General features: G+C 35.3%; 1 protein-coding gene across 9 annotated transcripts in view; it reads right to left on the minus strand.

Moving 5' to 3' along the window:
- The window catches only part of NF1 (neurofibromin 1), a 260,230-nt gene that overhangs the window by 147,647 nt on the left and 90,047 nt on the right, over positions 1-22,536 (minus strand). For all 9 annotated transcript variants that reach the window (XM_082371271.1, XM_082371274.1, XM_082371276.1 and 6 more), the window contains 3 exons: positions 19,466-19,597; positions 10,239-10,373; positions 6,766-6,879 (listed from right to left, as the gene is read on the minus strand). In XM_082371271.1, coding sequence (XP_082227397.1) covers positions 6,766-6,879; positions 10,239-10,373; positions 19,466-19,597 — 381 coding nt within the window. The remainder of the gene's footprint in view (positions 1-6,765; positions 6,880-10,238; positions 10,374-19,465; positions 19,598-22,536) is intronic.

Here is a 22,536-nt window from a genome sequence, read left to right on the forward strand (position 1 = left end):
TCTAAAAACTTAACTACTAATAGCCTACTGTTGACTGGAAGCCTTACCAATACCATAGTCGATTAACACAAATTTTGGATGTCATATATATTATATACTATATTCTTACAATAAAGCTAGTAAAAAGAAAATGTTGTTAAAAAATCATAAAGAAAAAACATCTATAGTACTGTACTGTATTTATCAATACTGTAAGTTTACGTCATGTTTACAAGATGAATCAGCTTTTTCTGTAACAATGATGGCATCTTCGATAGTGTAATCCTTCCAGACTTTCATGATGTTCTCTCTATTTGGATTCTCTTCCATAGCATTGACAATCCTTTTCACAGAGTACCGAGTGTAACGAGCCTTAAAGGTCCTTATGAACCTTTGATCTAGAGGCTGAATTAGAGACATATTTGGGGCAATCAGGCCACTTTGACACCTTCAGTGTTAAACTCATGGAGTTCCGGGTGGCCAGGGGCATAGTCCAGTATCAAAAGAACTTTAAAAGGTAGCCCCTTACTGGCAAGGTACTTCCTCATTTCAGTGACAAAGCATTGATGGAACTAATCCAGAAAAAGGGTTCTCACTGTGCAGGCTTTCTAGCTGTACAACCAAAAGAATAGCAACTGGTATCTATCTTTTCCTTTCAAGGCTTGGAAGTTAGAAGCTTTATAAATAAGGGCAGTTCTGATCATAAACCCAACTGCATTTGCACAAATCCTGGTGCTTGCTTCTCTTCCTTACATTTATTAAAATGTCCTTCGTGGCATTTTTTTCTAGAGTAGGGCACTTTCATCTGCATTATAAACCTGTTCAGGCTTACATTCCTTCTCCTCAATGATTTTCTTAATGGCGTCTGGGAACTCATCTGCTGCCTCTTGGTCAGAAGAAGCTGCTTCTCCTTTACCTTGACATTTTTAAAGCCAAACCTCTTTCTAAAATTATCAAATGATCCTTTGCTGGCATTAAATTCTCCAGCTTTTAGATCCTTCACTTTCCTTTTGCTTCAAATTGTCAGATAAAGACTTCACTTTTTCTCGAATCATACTGAAGTCAATAGGTATACCTTTCTTATAGCAATCCTGCACCCACATAAAAGCTGCCTTTTCAATACAAGATAAAAAGATATTTCACAAAAAGTGCAAGGTTTCATGCCACCTGGAGTATCTGCAGCAACAGCTTCATGAATTTCCATTCCCCCCTCCAACCAATAGTCCTTACGCTGGATTCATTTATCTTGAAATGGCAGACAACCGCAGCTGTCTACAATCTACAGCACATATCAAACAATTCAACTTCTTGTAATGTCATGACTTCTGCGTTCATCACTAGTGGCACTTCATATGGGTCACATGGTGTTATTCAAAGTATGTTACTGCACTAAAAATGATGAAAAATACACGAGAACCACAAGAGATCGCTTTTTACTGATACACAATTTACTGGAGAGATAAACTGCTCATGCAGAGACTATGAGCCTCACATAGCATTTTAAGTGGATACTCATGACACTTGAGCTCACCAAAATAGTAACAAAATGCAGTTATGAAATTATTACAGTAGTACAGTATGTACTACTTGATTTTATGCAGTTATGATTTAATACTGCATCTGTACATTTGTTTATATTTCTTTTGACTGTGAAAGATGCCATGTACAGTCTGTAAGTGTGTGTGTAAGTTTTGATAAATTTCAACTTTTTATAATAGATTTATAAATGATAATATATGGATAAACAAGGTCTTACTGTATAGCACAGGGAGCTACATTCAATATTCTGTGATTAAAACGTAACAGAAAAGAACATTAAAAAAAAGAATGTATATATATGTATAACTGAATCACCTTGCTGTACAGTAGAAATTAACACAACATTGTAAATCAACTATATTTCAATTAAAAAAAGTAAAAAAGTGTAAAATAAATAAATGACCCAAAAAATGATAATACAGACTGGTATCCATATATATTTTATGTCATGACATACCTTTTTCTTAATTTTTTTGATATTTCTAGGTTAGCAATTCATCGGCAAGTTTTTTCAAATGGTCGCAAATACTCAAAAGGTTTTCCAACATATTTTTTGAAAAAATCTGCGTACAACTGGACCTGCACAGTTCAAACCCATGTTGTTCAAGCGTCAACTGTATAGTCATTTGATCTTTCATAAACCTTTTTGTTATCTGCTATCTAGCTTAATTTCAATGTAGTCATAAAAAAAATTTTGGGTAATTTCAATCCTTCAAAATTTGTTGAGACTTGCATTATGCTCAAGATATACTAAATGTTCCACATGTACTTGAAAAGAAAATGCATTTATTGAATGCAGTGCTCTGTAAGTGTCAAATAGGTCAAATCTGATAACCATGTTGTTCAGATCTTCTACCCTATTTGTTTGCTTGCTTATTCTGTCAGATACTGAGAAAAGTATGCTCAAGTATCCCACTATAACTGTATTTGTCTATCTCTCCTTTTACTTTACATGTCTTTATATATTTAGAAATTTTATATTTTTGCTTTATATATTTTAAATCTTTGTTATTAGACTCATATAAAGTTTTATCTTCTGGATGGATTAGAACCCTCTGCAATAATGAGATGTCTCTCTTTATCATCCAACATAGGACCACCTAAATACATAAAGCAAATATTAACAGACATAAAGGGAGAAACTGACAGGAACATAATAATAGTAGGTGATTTTAACACACCATTTACATCAACGGACAGATCATCCAGACGGAAAACCAATAACGAAACACTGGCCTTAAACAACACATTAGTCGATATCAACTAACAGATATGTAGAAAACATTCCATCCAAAAGTGGCAGAATACACACTCTTTTCCAAGTGTACATGGAACATTCTCCAGGATAGATCACATGTTAGGCCACAAAACAAGTCTCAGTAAACTTAAGAAAACTGAAATCATATCAAGCATCTTTTCCAACCACAACACTATGAGACTAGACACCAACTACAAGAAACAAACTACAAAAAACACAAACATATGGAGGCTAAACAATATGCTACTAAACAACCAATGGGTTACTGAAGAAATCAAAGAGGAAACAAAGATACCTGCAGACAAATGAAAATGAAAACACGACGATCCACGAAAATCTATGAGATGCAGCAAAAGCAGTTCTAAGAGAGAAGATTACCTCAGTTCTAAGAGGAAGCCTAGCACAGGAAACAAGAAAAATCTGAAATAAGCAAGTTAAACTTACACCTAAAGGAACGAGAAAAAGAAGAACAAACAAAACCCAAAGTTAGTAGAAGAAAAATCATAAAGATCAGAGCAGAAGTAAGTGAAACAGAGACTAAAAAAGCAATAGAAAAGATCAATGAAACTAAGAGCAGTTCTTTGAAAAGATAAACAAAATTGATAAACCTTTAGCCAGCCTCATCAAGAAAAAACGGGAGAGGGCCTAAAAGAATAAAATCAGAAATGAAAAAGGAAAAGTTACAACTGATACCACAGAAATACAAATGATCATAAGAGATTACTATGAACAATTATATGCCAATAAAATGGACACCTGAGAAAAAAACAAATCCCTAGAAATGTAGTCTCCAAGACTAAATCAAGAAGATATAGAAAATATGAACAGACCAATTACCAGTAATGAAACTGAATCAAAATAAAAAAAATTCTCAACAAACAAAAGTTCAGGACCAGATGGCTTCACAGGTGAATTTTACCATTTAGTGAAGAGTTAACACCTATCCTTCTCAAACTATTGCAAAACATTGCACAGGAAGGAATGCTTCCTCACTCATTCTACGAGGTCACCATCACCCTGATACCAAAATGAGACAAAGCTATGACAAAAAAGAAAATTACAGGCCAATATCATTGATGAACACAGATGTAAAAATTCTCAACCAAATATTAGCAAAATGAATTCAACAATACATTAAAAGATCACAGGGCTTCCCTGGTGGTGCAGTGGTTGAGAATCTGCCTGCCAATGCAGGGGACATGGGTTCGAGCCCTGGTCTGGGAAGATCCCACATGCTGCGGAGCGACTAGGCCCGTGAGCCACAATTGCTGAGCCCACATGTCTGGAGCCTGTGCTCCGCAAGAAGAGAGGCCACGATAGTGAGAGGCCCGTGCACCGCGATGAAGAGTGGCCCCTGCTCGCTGCAACTAGAGAAAGCCCTCGCACAGAAATGAAGACCCAACACAGCCATAAATAAATAATTAATAATAAAAAAAAAAAAGATCACACACCATGATCAAGTGGGATTTATCCCAAGGATGCAAGGATTTTTTTTTATATCCACAAATCAATCAATGTAATACACCACATTAACAAAACTGAAGAATAAAAATCATATGATCATCTCAATAGATGCAGAAAAGGCTTTTGATAAAATTCAACATCCATTTATGATAATAACTCTCCGGAAAGTGGGCACAGAAGGAACATACCTCGACATAATAAAGGCCATATGCAACAAACCCACAGCTAACATCATACTCGATGGTGAAAAGCTGAAAGCATTTCCTTGTAAGATCAGGAACAAGACAAGGATGTCCACTCTTGCCACTTTTATATGACATAGTTTTGGAAATCCTAGCCACGGCAATCAGAGAAGAAAAAGAACTAAAAGAAATCCAAATTGCAAAGGAAGAAGTAAAACTGTCACTGTTTGCAGATGACGTGACGCTATACATAGAAAATCCTAAAGACACTACCAAAAAACTATTAGAGCTCATCAATGAATTCAGTAAAGTTGCAGGATGCAAAATTAATATACAGAAATCTGTTGCATGTCTATACACTAAATACGAACTACCAGAATGAGAAATTAAGGAAACAATTCCCATTTACCATCGCATCAAAAAAATAAAATAAAATAAAATACCCTGGAATAAACCTACTTAAGGAGGCAAAAGACCTATACTCTGAAAACTATAAGACACTGATCAAAGAAACTGAAGACAACACACAGATGGAAAGATACACCGTGTTCTTGGATTGGAAGAATCAATACTGTTAAAATGACCATACTGGCCTTCCCTGGTGGCGCAGTGGTTAAGAATCCACCTGCCAATGCAGGGGACATGGGTTCGAGCCCTGGTCCAGGAAGACCCCACATGCCGGGGAGCAACTAAGCCCGTGCACCACAACTACTGAGCCTGCGCTCTAGAGCCCGTGAGCCACAACTACTGAGCCCATGTGCCACAACTACCGAAGCCTGTGTGGCTAGAGCCCGTGCTCCGCAACAAGAAAAGCCACCACAGTGAGAAGCCCGGGCACCGCAATGAAGAGTAGCCCCAGCTCGCCGCAACTAGAGAAAAGCTCGTGCGCAGCAACGAAGACCCAATGCAGCCAAAAATAAGTTAATTAATTAATTTAAAAAAAAAACAATGGAAGAAAGTAAGTGGTGCTGGGGAAACTGGACAGCTACATGTCAAAGAATGAAATTAGAACATTCTCTAACACCATATACAACAATAAACTCAAAATGGATTAAAGACTTAAATATATAAGGCCAGAAACCATAAATCTTCTAGAGGAAAACATAAGCAGAACACTCTTTGATATAAATGGTAGCAGTATTTTTTTAGATCTGTCTCCTAAAGCAAAGGAAATAAAAGCAAAAATAAACAAATGGGACCTAATTAAACTTAAAAGCTTTTGCACAACAAAGGAAACCATTGACAAAATGCAAAAACAGCCTACTGAATGGGAGAAAATATTTGCAAACTATATGACTGATAAGAGATTAATATTCAACATATATAAACAGCTCATACAACTCAACATCAAAAAAACAACCCGATTTTAAAAATGGGCAAAAGAACTGAATACACATTTTTCCAAAGAAACATACAGATGGCCAACAGGCATATGAAAAGATACTCAATATCAGTAATCATCAGGGAAATGCAAATCAAAACCACAATGAGATATCACCTCACATCTGTCAGAATGAACCAAAAGAACACAAATAACAAATGTTGATGAGGATATGGAGAAAAGGGATCCCTTGTACATTGTTGGTGGGGATGTAAACTCGTGCAGCCACTGTGGAAAACAGTTTTTTTCTCAAAAAATTAAAAATAGAACTACCATATGACCAGCAATTCCACTCCTGGGTACATATCAGAAAGAAAAAAAATACTAATTAGAAAAGATACATACACCCCAATGTTTATAGTAGCATAACTTACAACTGCCAAGATATGGAAACAACCTAAGTGTCCATTCATCCAACAGATGAATAGATAAAGAAGATGTGGTAATGAATACATATACATACAACAGAATACTACTCAGCCATAAAAAGGAAAGAAATTTTGCCATTTGCAGCAACATGGATGGACTTAGCAGGCATTATGCTAAGTGAAATAAGTCAGACAGAGAAAGACAAATACTTTATGATATCACTTATATGTGGAATCTAAAAAATCCAACAAACTAGTCAATATAACAAAAAAGAAGCAGACTCACAGATACAGAGCCCAAACTAGTGGTTACCAATGGGAGGGAGTTTGGGGGGCAGGCAATACAGGGGCTGGGGAGTGGAAGGTACTAACTATTGGGTGTAAGATAGGCTCAAGAATGTATTGCACAACATGGGGAATATAGGTAATATTTTGTAGTAACTGTAAATGGAAAGTAACCTTTAAAAATTGGATAAAAAAATTTTTTAAATAAAATAAAAATTAAAGAAAAAATTTAAAAGGAATAGATTAAAAAAAGGAATGTACGTAGTTACAACTTTACCTTCAAGAGCCTAGAGTTCATTTTCCCCTTACCTCCATTGCTTCCTGAGCAATCTCTGGCATGTGTGACTGAGGAACCAGTTGGACGAGCCCTGTAATTAATTCTGCAGTACTGCCTTGAGTTTCAGGCCCCTGTTTTCTTGGATTCTGCAAAGAAAAAAGCAAATTTCAATTAAAAAAAAAAAAAAATCGCTGGACACAGGTTGAAGGGTGGAGGGAATGGAGGCTGACTGCTAATGGGTTCTAGGTTTATTTTTGAGGTGATGAAAATGTTCTAGATGTTCTAGACCTAGATAGTGGTGATGGCTACACAACCTTGTAAATATACCAAAACCAGTGAATTGTACACTTTAAACAGGTAAAAACTTCATGGTATGTGAATTTTACCTCAAAAATAATAATAATTGTGGGATTAAAAAAAAAAAATCAAAACTGCTTTTGTTAAGAATTCTCTTAATCTACATCTATACTTGTTCATTAATGTGAATAATATCCAGAGAAAATCCTAATTAAAAGAAAACAAAAACTAGGTATTAGTTTTTTAGTTAAGAAATTACATCAATAATGGAAGTAAATAATTTTTTTTCAGCAACACTACATTGGCTAAATAATATACCTCTGATTTGGAACTTCTGGTTTGGGATCTTAAAATTGTTGTGATGAAAGGCAAAGAATGTGCATGCTTGAAGAGGACTACACGATTATCCTGTGTAGCCCTCTTTTCCAGTACAAGGACCTACCCAAATCCACACAGGGCTAGAATCCACACCTCCAGATACCCATACTTCAGGCTTTTTCATTGTGGAAAGACATTGTATACAAAACAAAGCGGTATATAAATGTGAGTGTCTACCTACTTAAAGAGACTAAAATGCTTCCTGTAACTTGGAAGAATCTATTTACACTTCAAGCATATATGGTTCATTTAAGTGAGGCCAATACAATTAGTGCCCGTATTTTATTTTGTTAACTACACACTCTTTCCCATTACAACAATTAAGGTAAGCCCTTACCCCAGTGTATCTATAATTCAAAAACTGTTTGCCTATTTTTCTGACATTTGTATTCATTCATTAATAACCCAATAACATTTACTGAACACCAAAGACACAACAAGTAAAAAAGACATGTTTCCTACCCTCTTGGAACATGTAGTCTGGTGGGAAAGACAAACATCAATAAAATAATTAGATCAACAAGTTTAAATTGCAAATGAGAAAGAACCATGACGTTACATGCTGCTATGAGCACCTGTAACAGGGAAATGTGGTATAGGCAGGGATGCTTCCTTAGGGCAGTGATAACAGCTCAGAATTAGGAATTACTATGTCAAGAGGATAGGGAAGCATTCTGTAGGCAGAGGAACTGCAAGTGCATGGATAAGCATGAAGGAATGTAGTAAGAGGGAGTGAAAGGCCGTCATGACTAGAGTAAAGAAGACAAATATAATGCTAGATGTTGCAGAGATGGTAGGTGGGAGTCAAACGCTGCAAAACCATGTAGGTCTATTTGGAGTTTGCTTTATTCCCAAAGCAACCTCAACTAAAAGGTTTTAAGCTGGGCAGGAAGCATAAGATTTGTTTTTTGAAGATATCACTGTAACTTCAGTGCAGAGAAATGATTAAAAGCAACAGATGATGCAAGCTGAGCAATTAGGAGGCTTGAAAAATTGAGAGTAGTATGAATTAGGATAGAGAGGTAGAGATAGAAGACAATAAAATCACATTACTTTAAAAAACCATGACTGAAATCACTTAATAGTTATTCCTATATTTATCCTATTTACTAAGATTTAGATTTTTATAGGTAAAATATAAAATAATCAAATATTTACAATGAATCTTTCACAATTTTAACTTACCTTTGATTACTCTGAGAAAAGTTGTTTAACCACTAGATGGCAGCAAAGAAAATAATTTCTATTTTAAATGCTCCTTTTCTGCTTGCTAAATTTTAAACGTGGAAAACAGCACTTTTTGCTTAAATTCTTGTTCCTTGACAATAAAATATTTAACACAAAAGGCACTGGTGACTTTGATGTATTCTCTGATTCTGAATTATAGCTATGCAAACAGAGTGGTGCTGATATATGACATGCATGATGAAACAACACCACAAGTAACCTGGGCTACATAACAAAGAAATGAGGGGAAAAAGTTATTTCATTCCGTTTATAAAGTCTTAATGATAGATTTTAGGACTTTTTCCACACCAAAGTTCTAACAATTTATTCTATTAGACTCCCAAATTTGGATGGGCTTTTCAAAGAGCTCAAAACAACATAGGCCTTTTTTTTTGGGGGGGGGGGGTCACTAATCCTTTTGGGAATTCTCTCTCTCATCTCTTTTCTCTCCAGAAAAAATATTTACATAAATACTTTTTTTAATTCAAAGGACTCAAAGAACTCTTGAAACTATGGACATCAAGTTATGAACTCCTATAGTATAGTAATTTGAAAAATATACCATCAAAATTAAAAGTACCCTTAGCACTTAAAAAGCCTGTTGCTGAACAAACCAATAGGAAATTTTTCTGGATGTTGCGCTCCAAGGACTGAAGAAATTCCACAGGAGTTAAATATGTTATCCTATGAGCTTCATGATATATTTCTGTTATGTTTGGGGCATTAATAATATTAGTGTTAATGTTAACTGTATTTTATTAATAGTAATAATACGTAACATTTATTTAGTGCTCATTATGCATTTATTTTGCATTGTTCCTAAAAGCATGACATGTACTATCTCAGTCTGCTTAACAAGCTAAGGTAGGAACTATTATTATCATCACAATATTTCAGATAAGAAAACTAGACACAGAGAGGTTAAGTCACCCAAATCACATAGCTAATATGTCTCCAAAACCCATGTTTTTCATCCTTTCATATAACTGTCACTCATTTTCACTTGTTAGTTCCTAATTATCTTGTGTACTATACAGTGATGCTTTCAGGAATCTAATACCATCTGAGGCTGTTAAGAGCAGAGTTACCACAATAACTGAGTGCTAACCATACCCATTTTTAACTCCTTTTCCTCCCAATACAGTATTCACAGGCAAAGCCAGTGATATTAAAAGGCTGATGACAGGAAGAAAGGGGGATGGAAAAACTCAATTTTTTGGCAATAGCAATTGGAGACTTAAAAACCCAACTGTGTAGATATAGGAAGCACTCAACTTATGGTTGCCTCATTACATCTAAACCCCATCCCAGGATTATGCCCTGAATAATATATAATCTGGTAGCCGGGTATGGACAGAAGATCTCACCAAAGTATGTTAGTTTAATGATAAGAAAAATTAAGACAAAAGGTTAAGAAATCTGATCTAATTATATTAGTATTCTCTGTAAGTTCATTTTCTTAGGGATCTCTTAGGTTTCATGTATGATCAGGAAGGTCAGTAGGTGTTCTTGAGCTAACAATCACCTTCAAGGTTTTGGCTTTTCAGCTAAACCAAACTAAGTTAGTATGATAATTTCAAGGCATTTTATAAAAAATACTTACACAAAGCAAGAGCTTTGGATCTGCATGAATTAGTTTCACCATGGACAAGAGAAGATACTTATAGCTTCTTGTCTCCAGGTCTGTAGGTTTTTCTTTAAATTTAAGGCTTGTTACTTTTTCTTTAAATGTAAGACTCTAAAAATAAAAACATGACATTCACCTTGTAAGAATCAGACATCAGAATCAGGATAATAGCTATTCAACTTTTTCAAGTAAATCTATTTTTAAAAAGCTTCGAAAAATAAAGGGACATATTTTACACCACCAAATGTGTAGTATTAGTAGAAACATTCAATAGAAAGTATAAGATTAATATAAGTAAGCTTGAAAAGCAAATAAAAATTATTTTTGCAACATTTATATTATTCTTATATAATAAAGTTTAAGTGAAAATCTGCTAAGATACTAAAAGTTTTAATATAAGGTTGACTCCTATGCTAAAAACAATTTTCCAAATGTGAAAATATTAGAGATAAAATATTTATTCTATAGCTCTCACAGATATATACAGTGAGCAACTCATTTAACAAAACATCTCATACAGGTATACACAAATATTTCATAGAATCAATGACGTTATCAACTGTAAGATGCATCATCATTTTATGTACCACAAGGAATGAAAACTCACTGTCAACTGTAAGACATCATACAAATAAGATGAACCCCAATTTCAGAAATGTTAAATAGGTACTTCTTAGAATTGATGAAATATGCTATACAGGCAATCTCTGTATTTAACAGTTTAACTGTAAGATTTTCTTTTTCCTATTTAATTGTATTCCATCTCTCTCAAGTTACAGAATGCATGTATTTTGCCTGAAGAACACTGATAAAACAGAGAAAGAATTCTTTGAGAAAAATTAAATCATGGAAAATGTGTTTCAATTACAGAGATACTATGGTAGATGCTGTGTTAATACTATAATTAATGATGTTATTCAACCGGAAATCCAACAATTATACTCTGGATCCAATACCACCTTTCTATCTATTCTTACAAAACATTTCCCCTTTTCCTTTAAAAGGAAACAAAAATGTATGCTTTTGACATGTATGTTTTTATATGCAAATACACAGATAGGAGAATATCCAGCATCTATGGACTCATAATAAAAATGTCCTTGTTGGGCTTCCCTGGTGGCACAGTGGTTGGGAGTCTGCCTGCCAGTGCGGGGGACACGGGTTCGAGCCCTGGTCTGGGAGGATCCCATGTGCCGCGGAGCAGCTAGGCCCGTGAGCCACAATTACTGAGCCTGCGCGTCTGGAGCCTGTGCTCCACAACAAGAGAGGCCACGATAGTGAGAGGCCCGCGCACCGCTATGAAGAGTGGCCCCCACTTGCCGCAACTAGAGAAAGCCCTCGCACAGAAACGAAGACCCAACACAAGCCATAAATAAATAAAAAATAAATAAATAAAAATTTTTTAAAAAGTCCTTGTAAAAGGCTGAACTTCAAAGGTAAAAAGTAGAGATGCATATCTATAACATACAGCAATTACTGTCAATGTTTACGTGTGAGAAATGCATTTGTTATTATGCCCAAGAACACTGAAGGTTTTTGTCCTCAGTGTGGAAGAAAAACTATCTAATGTACTACAGGAATGTCACTACAGAAAATAAATAGCAAAACTTAAAAATACAAGTTGCTTTTATATTTATAATCGCACAACAAACATCTTACCAAATACATTTAATAAATTCTGTTTTTACTGTTTGCTCCCATTAAACTTCTTTTCATTCTAAGTCGAAGTAACACCGTAGATCAAGGTAAAACTTTCATCATTAAACAAATTTATTTATTAAAGTGTCACTAAGTGTAACTGTTCTTCCATGATGTAGCCATTGCACAGGAAAACGGAGCGGAGCAGAGAACAATTAGCAGATATAAAAATTATCTATTTATTAACCATTTCCAAAAAGTAAATAATAGTTTGATTATATCATATCAATCTCAGATAGCAGCATACAAATTTTGTTCCAGCATGGCTGCCTAATACAAAATGTAAAACTTGAAAAATTCTACACCACTCACAATTATTAACTTGAAATAGACTAAAGACTTAAATGTAAGACTGGAAACCATAAAACTTCCAGAAGAAAACAGAAAAAAAAAACCTCCTTGACATGAGTCTTGGCAATGATTTTTTTGTATATGACACCTAAAGCACAAACAACAAAATAACAAGTGGGGTGTTGTTTTTCAAACTAAAGAGCTTCTGCACAGGAGAAGAAATGATTAACAAAATGAAAAGACAACCTAGGGAATGGAAAAAAATTTGCAAATCATAAATTGATAAGTGGTTAATATCCAAGATACGTAAAGAATTCATGTATCTCAACAGCAAAAACCAAATAATGCAATTTTAAAAGGGGCAAAGGACACAAATAAACATTTTTCCAAAGAAGACATACAAACAGCCAACAGACACATGAAAAGGTACTCAAATCACTAACCATCAGGGAAATGAAAATAAAGCCACAATGAGCTATCACCTCACACCTGTGACATGACTATCATCAAAAAGACAAAAGATAACAAATGCTGGTGAAGATGTGGAGAAAAGGGAACCCTTGTGCACTACTGGTGGGATTTAACTGGTACAGCCACTAGGGAAAGCAGTACGGTGGTTCCTCAAAAAATTAAAAATAGAATTACCATAAGATCCAGCAATTCTACTTTTGGGTATTTGTCTAAAGAAAATGAAAACACTATGTCAAAGATATATCTGCATCCCTATGTTCACTGCAGCATTACTTACAACAGCCAAGACATGGAAACAAGTGTCATGAAACTGTGGTACACACACACACACACACACACACATAATGGACTATTATTCAACCATAAAAAAAGAAGGAAATCCTGCCATTTGGACAACATGAGTGGACCTGGAGGGCATTATGCTAAGTGAAATGAGTCAGACAGAGAAAGACAAATACTGTATGATCTCACTTATATGTGGTATCTTAAAAACAAAACAAAACAGAAAACAAACTCATAGAAAAAGAGCTCAGATTTCTGGTTACCAGACACAGGGAGTAGAGGTTGGGAGAACTGGATGAAAATGGTCAAAAGGTACAAACTTTCAGTTATAAGGTAAATAAGTACTGGGGATGTACAACATGATGACTATAGTTAACACTGCTGTATGGAAAGTTGTTAAGAAAGTAGATCCTGAGTTTCCATCACAAGGAAAAAACCTTTTTTTCTTTTTTTTTCGTATGTATATGAAATGATGGATGTTAACTAAACATATTGTGGTAATCATTTCACAGTATATGAAACTTAAGTTATTATGCAGTACATCTTAAACTGATATAGTGCTGTGGGTCAATTATATCTCAATAAAACCGGGGAAAAACTCATAGAGTGCTGTGGGTCAATTATAGCTCAATAAAACTGGGGGAAAAGACTTGAAAAATTTAAATAAATTTTTCAATTCAAATACCTTTTAATTAGTGACCATTAGTGGGTTACATTAAGTAAGAAATAACATGCTAAAGAAGAAAGATATTTCTTGGCTAGAAATGTAAGAAAAATAAACCACCCATTAGTTTATTAATTAATCTTCCACATTGCAAATAATAGTAGGAATCCAACCTGGTATATACACATTGGCCAAAGAGGAGAGGCAGTCACGCCCAGGAAAAAATTCATGAATCAGAGTACTCAGGTGTTTACAAAGGGCCAAAACCATCTGTTAAGTTAATTAAGGCCATGACTGAATTATAGGCATGTAAGAAGCATGTGCTGAGCCAGGATCCCCTTTAAGAAGGAAAATTTTCATGCAGAATTTACACATATTATTAACAGGCTATCTTATTTTTAAAACATAAATGATTAGTGCTGAGATAAATATCTCAAATTTTAAAAAATACTACAAAAGTACAAAATGGAGAAGCTATGGCTCAATGTTCATATGAAAAAGGCTAAAGAGTTTAAATGATTAAAAGCTTAATCTAAAATAATGCAATCTTTGACTGTATTAGTAGAAACATCATATGCAGACACAGCAGGTTAACAGTTTTCATCAATTATTATACCACATCTAGAACACTAAACTCAGAGCTTAATATATCATTTTCATTGAAAAAAAGCAATGAAGATTCTTTCCAGAAGAGAAGCATATCAGATGGAGGAGGGTTTTGAAAGCAGGTCAAGTAAGAAATTCAACAAATATGTACTAGATGCCTATGACATGCCAGATACTGTTCTAGGGACCAGGAACTGGGTGCTGGACAAGCCAGACAAGGCTCCTGCTTTTATCAAGCTAAAACAAGGGTAGGGGAAGACAGCTGAAGAACTGGAAAGACACTGGACTGAATGTTGACTATTTACTAACCATGTGATGACATGTCATTCATTTAATAGTACTTGTGCCTCAGTTTCCTTAGCTGTAAAAACAGAGGAAACAAAGCGCATACCTACACACACTTTTGAAGAACCCTTAGCAGTACAGTATAACTTTATTCAAATATCTGCAGTGCTGTCTTTGTGTGCGTGTGTGTGTGTATGGATCTTGTTTTCTTTATTTGATCTCCTGTGCCACTTCTTTTTTTTTTTTTTAATTGGAGTATAGTTGCTTTATAATACTGTGTTAGTTTATACTGTACAGCAAAGTGAATCAGCTATACATATACATATATCCCCTCTTTTTTGGAGTTCCTTCTCATTTAGGTCACCACAGAGCACTGAGTAGAGTTCCCTGTGCTATACAGTAGGTTCTCATTAGTTATCTATTTTATACATAGTATCGATAGTGTATATATGTCAATCCCAACCTCCCAATTAATCCCACCCCCCCTGCAGTGCTGTCTTATGGAAGAATCAGAAGGGTTCTATAGAGCTCCAGAAAGAGAGAGAGGATCATGATAGCTGGGAGTGATAGGGACATGAGTTGATCTTGGTTGGAGAAAAATTTTTAAATACTTGGCTCTTTACAGAAAGAAATTTATCCATATCCAAAATACAGAGTAGTTGTAAAGCCTAGAAACACATATTATTTTAACTTGACACAATGAACTCCTTGATTACTTCTGCAGCAAACTGAAAGCTAAGGTTTATCAGAGCCACAAATTATCTGAGGCAATGCAAATAAGGACAACCCACTGAACATATCATGTCATACAGTGGTTCTCAACTGGGGGCAATTTTGTTCCCCAGGGAATATCTGAAAAATGTCTATAGACATTTTTGTTTTTCATGACTGGCTGGGGGGCAAGAGATGCTACTGGTGTTTAGTCGGTAGATGCTAAAGATGCTGTTAAACATCCCACAATGCACAGGACAGTCCCCTACAACAAAGAATTAACCATGCCAAAATGTCAGTAGTGCCAAAGTTGGGAAACCCTGACGTAAAGTATCTCTAAACTATTCATTATGTATATTTGACTGTTTCCAGACTTTATGGGCACTGTAGTTGGCTCTTCATTAGAAGTTTTCAAGCAAAACCTACAAGACTGGCATCTCTGTGTCTGTTTATCTCATCATGCTTCCCTGGCATTAACAATGTGTTTGGCAGCTAGTGCAAATTCCATACTTCCTATATTTGTTGTCAGACTGTTCACTCACCAGGCTTAAGAGGGGTAAGATTCACCTTAAGGATCATCCAAATTGAAGCATTTTCTTATCCTAAAAAATTATGTCATAGTAGATTTGATAATTATTTTCCCTGATAAGAGTATCAGCCAGAGCTTGGATGGGAGGGGAGTTTGGGGGAGAATGGATACATGTATATGTATGGCTGAGTTGCTTTGTTGTACACCTGAAACTATCACAACATTGTCAATCAGCTATACTCCCATATAAAATAAAAAGTTAAAAAAAAAAAAAAAGAGTATCAGCCAGGAAGCTGTCCCGTGGCCATTATGTACAAATACACATACATATAAAATTTCACAGACTTCCCTGGTGGCACAGTGGTTAAGAATCCACCTGCTGGGCTTCCCTGGTGGCACAGTGGTTAAGAATCTGCCTGCCAATGCAGGGGACATAGGTTCGAGCCCTGGCCCGGGAAGATCCCACATGCTGTGGAGCAACTAAGCCCATGCACCACAACTACTGAGCCTGAGTTCTAGAGCCCGCAAACCACAACTACTGAGCCCACATGCCACAACTACTGAAGCCTGTGCGCCTAGAGCCCAGGCTGTGCAACAAGAGAAGCCACTGCAATGAGAAGCACACCCACTGCAACGAAGAGTAGCCCCCGCTCACCGCAACTAGAGAAAGGCTGCGCACAGCAACGAAGACCCAACACAGCCAAAAATAAATAAATAAATAAATAAATTTAAAAAAAAAAGAATCCGCCTGTCAATGCAGGTGACACGGGTTCAATCCCTGGTCCAGGAAGATCTCACATGCCGCGGAGCAACTAAGCCCACGAGCCACAACTACTGAGCCCACACGCCTAGAGCCCGTGCTCCACAACAGGAGAAGCCACCGCAAAGAGAAGCCCGCACACCACAACGAAGAGTAGCTCCCACTCGCCACAACTAGAGAAAGCCTGTGCGCAGCAATGAAGACCCAATGCAGCCATAAATAAATAGATTTATTAAAACAAAAAATGCCTTAAAAAAAATTTCACACACATGTATACATATAAATACACGGATATAAACAGCTTAAGAAAGATTTTTGAAAACTATATATATACTGATACTTTCAGAGAATAATTAGAAATAAAAACTAAATTCTTATCACAGGTGTCCTGGGACCAAAGTAAGTCTAGTTATGGCTTTTATGAAATACTTATCATAAATAGTGTGTATAGTATGTAGCTCCTAGAATCAGCTAATAACTAGGGCTAAGAAGTAAAATAACTTCTAAATGCAGGGAACATTTTCAGACTACCAATAAAGTTTTGTTTTTGTTCAAAAAAATAATTTAGCTTCATTTTCTTTCATTTTTCTTACAGACAGCTGGTAAACTAGATACTGAAGTCAAATTGGAAATGAATATCAACTTTCCACCAATTCCTGTTACTGGTGGCCATTAATTTTCTACTGAAAGAGGCAGAAAACTTAAAACAAAAGTCAAAGCTCTGGGACTTCCCTGGTGGCGCAGTGGTTAAGAATCCACCTGCCAATGCAGGGGACACGGGTTCGAGCCCTGGTACGGGAAGAGCCCACATGCCACAGAGCAACTAAGCCCATGCACCACAACTACTCTGAGTCTGCACTCTAGAGCCTGCAAGCCACAACTACTGAGCCCACAAGCCACAACTACTGAGCCCACCTGCCACAACTACTGAAGCCCGCGCACCTAGAGCCCATACTCCACAACAAGAGAAGCCACCGCAATGAGAAGCCCGCGCACCGCAACAAAGAGTAGTCCCCGCTCTCCACAACTAGAGAAAGCCCGTGCGCAGCAACGAAGACCCAACACAGCCAATCAATCAATCAATCAATAAAATAAAATAAAATAAAATAAAAAAGTCAAAGTTCTAACTTCCCAGAGGATATTTGGAATGAATAAATAGGTCAATAAATAATTTTTAAACAGTTTAAGTCATTTTCTAAAACTTTTTAAAAATGAATGTCAAGTTAATAACATTTAAGTAGCTATTATTTATGTTTATCTCCAATTAATTTATACTTGGATTGAAATTTTCATTTTTTTAAAAAATTAAGTACTTGGCATTACAAAAACTAAAGATAACTTTGCATTTTATTTACTAAAACATGACTGCCATGCTCTTTTGGCTATAATTTTTGGGGGTAAATAATCCCAAAATATATGGTGTAGCAAACTTCTCTATTTGAACATCAAAGATAAACAATCCTCAGAAACAATGGCTGATAACTGGATCAGAGTGAACTAGAACTGTATAAAACCAAAATATTTTACTGACTGAGGGAACTTGGAAAAAGAGATGTATGCCAGGAAGAAAGCTGTTTAAATTATCTTTTAAGTGTGAAGTGGCTAATTTACTATTAAAACCAATAGGTGACAACATGCCACATTTTCATGTAAAATGACAAGATATGACTATAATGGTAACTATACACAGAAAAGTCAAAGAAACCAAGGACTTTTCTGAGGTAGTTACAATGGTCATACATACAGCCACAGAAGCCCACTGCCATGCAAAACAGTGACTGGTTGGCATCTGATCATGTGAGCGAAAGCAGCCAAAAAGAATAGAAAATAAGAAGCAGGGCTTCCCTGGTGGCGCAGTGGTTGAGAATCTGCCTGCCAATGCAGGGGACACGGGTTCGAGCCCTGGTCTGGGAAGATCCCACATGCCGCGCAGCAACTGGGCCCGTGAGCCACAACTACTGAGCCTGCACGTCTGGAGCCTGTTCGCAACAACAGAGGCCGCAATAGTGAGAGGCCCGCGCACCGCGATGAAGAGTGGCCCCCGCTTGCCACAACTAGAGAAAGCCCTCGCACAGAAACGAAGACCCAACACAGCAAAAATAAATAAATAAATAAATTGATAAAGTTCCTACCAAAATTCTTAAAAAAAAAAAAAAGAAAGAAAATAAGAAGCAGAAGACAAAGCACTACCAATCAATGTCAAGAGTTGCCATGTATAATACTCCTGCTATACATGAATACCAAGAAATGACTTCTACCATCTTCTAATTGTCTTTTTAAATTGGTTCTATATGAGTTTCCAAATTAAGAGTATTAATCTGTGAGAATGCTTATTTGAAAATATCTACTTTTATTAAGTTTAAACAGAGTCAAACTTTAATATCAAAGTGCCTATCATTTTAAATGTTCAAAGCATGTTTAATTAAATATGAAATATTATTTTGAATATAAACTTTAAATTTTATTTGTAATTTCCTGTGTGTAATATTCAACATCCAATGGGCAAAACTGTGCATTAGTAGGAACATTCACTCTAACCCAGGAGTCAGCTTCCCTTACTCACCCCCAAAAGATGAGGAGCTAATCAAAATATTTTGATTCATAAGGAAAAATTAAAGGAAAAAGAAACTAAGAAAAGAAAGAAAAAGTGACATTCATTAAGATTTTAACAGCATTTTGTTAGAAAATATCTCTAAGAAAAGTAAGTTAAACTCATTGAAATAGTGGAAAACATACATCATTAACTAGTATTGCAACAATATTGCAGTATTCAACATACCACAATACTTACTGAAAAGAAAGGTCTCATTTGATTTTCTAGAAAAATCAAAACAGCAAGAATGGGATAAAGACACTGAAAACGCAATTGCAAGAAGGTGGAATTCAAAATTCATGATTAATCTTACCGGTGCCATTCGTATCGCTGGGTGCGCTCCACAACCCTGGATTGCTTTATGAAGTGTTTCACCAAACATATTTCGAAGTTCAACTGAGTGACAATATACGGCATCAATCTTAGGCCACCAATCCAATGCAGACTGGAGAAAAACAGAGACCATAAGAAAGGAAAAGTCCAAATTTGCATGAGTTATATGCTCTGGTAATCACTGTAGTTTTATGGTTTATCACTTTGTGAGAAACTTCCTAAGACCATGCAAACACACACTATGATTTCCAAAGTCTTCAAGTAATGTCTTTAATTCAAACACCAAACCATACATCTATTTTAAAATATCATAATGAACATGAAACAAATCGCTCACTACATAAGCGTGAGCATTTGAGACTGTCTTTTCTCACTGATAATCTAGTGAATCTGAAAAACAAAGTTTTTAGAGAGCTAATTCTGTAGGCAATCTTTTTCTTTTTTATAAGTTTAATGTTTTACACATTTCAGAAACTTAAGCATATATAGTATATATTTTCCCAAGGCAAGAATGCTATTATCAGTTTTAAAAGAGATTAGTGGTTCAACACAGTGTTGAAGGAATATGTGATAAACCATTACTTATATGCCTACAGACAAACAACAATGATAATTACAACATGAAATTAGTAAATGAGATAAAGCTATTAGTAAACCTATAATCTTAAATTGATATGCAATGATGGCACAATACATGAGAAGACTAATGATCACCACAAAGACAAAATGATCATAGCTAAATATTTTTTAAAAGTAATTATTTTATGTAAATATTTTTCTACAGTTTAACCTGTTTATTTAGCTTTGATTCTAGTTTTTAGTGCCTATTTTTTTTTAAATTTATTTATTTATTTAGTTTTGGCTGTGTTGGGTCTTCGTTTCTGTGCGAGGGCTTTCTCTAGTTGCGGCAAGCGGGGGCCAATCTTCATCGCGGTGCGCAGGCCTCTCACTATCGCAGCCTCTCTTGTTGCGGAGCACAGGCTCCAGACGCACAGGCTCAGTAGTTGTGGCTCACGGGCCCAGTTGCTCTGCGGCATGTGGGATCTTGCCAGACCAGGGCTCGAACCCGTGTCCCCTGCATTGGCAGGCAGATTCTCAACCACTGCGCCACCAGGGAAGCCCTTTAGTGCCTATTTTATTTGAAAGTGTATCTTTTACTTTTACTTTTAAATGAATTAATTACTATATTATGAAAAATGACAATTATGAAAATCACTAAAACTATTAAGTTTGTCTATCAGTGAATACAAAAATGACTGGATGAATTTTCACTACATATAGAGACCATGCAAGGAATAGGATGACTTAAAATACAGGCTTCCAAGTTATAATACTCCTGCTTAAGAAATACCTGAAAGAACAATTTGAAACACTAGATAAGGGGATGTGATAGCTTCACATCTTATTCCCAAGTTCCTTCTAATTTGAAACTAAGCTAATTAAATTCTCAACATTTAATTTTTTTAGCCATAACTCTCAGAATATTTAGAGTAGCATCAGGTTATATTACCTAAATCCCAAATTTTGGATTACAAACTCTATTTACTGGATAGTATACTATAAAACCAATTTATAAAATACAATCAATACTGAACTCCATTTATGAAAAAACTCCTAAGTTATGAGGGAAGAAATACTTTTATTTGGATAGTATGATTGTTTCTATTTTTCTCTCAAACTCTTACTTTATTTACTTCCCAACAAATGATCAAGTTTTATTAGTTTCATTATATAATGAATTCCTTAAATGTTAGTCAATTTGGTCACCTGACTAGCACAGAGCAATCAATACACCTTGATTTCCATATATCTACTAATTTATACAGCTTGTGTTAATCAGCTTAAAGTAACAAAGACTGAATAATCACAAAATGCTTTGAGATAAGGGTCTTCCTCACTCTACTGACCCTATAATATCTTGTCAGAAACCGCTGAACTAAAGACATACGCATCCCATGTAACATCCTATCCAAACTACTATGTCATTTTGATAGCTGTTGGAATTGTATCATGGTACCAGGTATACCCTATTAAATACCTTGATTTTAACTTAAGATTTAGTTATTTTCAAATTTTCTATTTTTCATAATATATAAAATCATTCATTTTAAAGTAAAATTTAAAGATACACTTTCAAATAAAATAGGCACTAAAACCTAGACATCATGTAGTTGGTAAAAATTTTAGTGTTCCAAGCAGTTATTAAATGTGTCCTTTCTGAAACTAGTCAATTAAGGTAGACTTATTCTTTCTTGTCCTTGAAAATTCTAAGTTCATTGCCAAACAAATGGCAATACTTTCATAATATAAGCAAACCATGTGGCAATTCTTCAAGATTATTTCAATAAATTTCACATGCCTTGGAAATAATTTCTTCAACCAAACCCTCTCAATAGAATGAGATCATCTCATTCTCAATATGTGAACTATCCATAAGTAAACTACCATAAGGAAAAAACAATACTAAGTACTATACCAGCTATAGCGTGTTCCACTGATGGGAGAGATATTTGGTATATATATGTATATATTATTTCTTTAATTGCTCATATATAACAACATATCTAATCTAACCTAAAGGAAGCATATAAAGATTAAGCACATAACACAGATCTTTTAACTACAATTCATCTCTTATGGCATTCCGTAATAAAAAAGGTGATGGTACTACACGTACCATTTTAGAAACTGATGAAAGCTTAAATTATAATCAAATTCAAATAGTGACTGGATTTTCAGATTTCTTAAGAAGAAACAGTGGACTCTTTTAGACCTAAACACAGTACTTATGAACTGAATATGAGTATGTTTCACGAAAGCAAAACAAAACTGCAAACATCATTACTGCTTCTACATACACCCCTAAAACCACATCAGTAAAACATTTATCTAATTTGAGAATGTGGTAATTTTAAAAAATCTGTGAGCTGGCTGAAAAAGCAAGGAAGAAGAAAACTTATGAGGTGTATTGAACCAAGAATCATTTAAAAGGAAATCTTATACTACAAATAAATTTAAGATTAGGAGTCCAAATATCTAAGAAAAATTTTA

This window comes from Balaenoptera borealis (assembly GCF_965194805.1).
Source record: "Balaenoptera borealis genome assembly, chromosome: 20".
Lineage (NCBI taxonomy): Eukaryota > Metazoa > Chordata > Mammalia > Artiodactyla > Balaenopteridae > Balaenoptera > Balaenoptera borealis.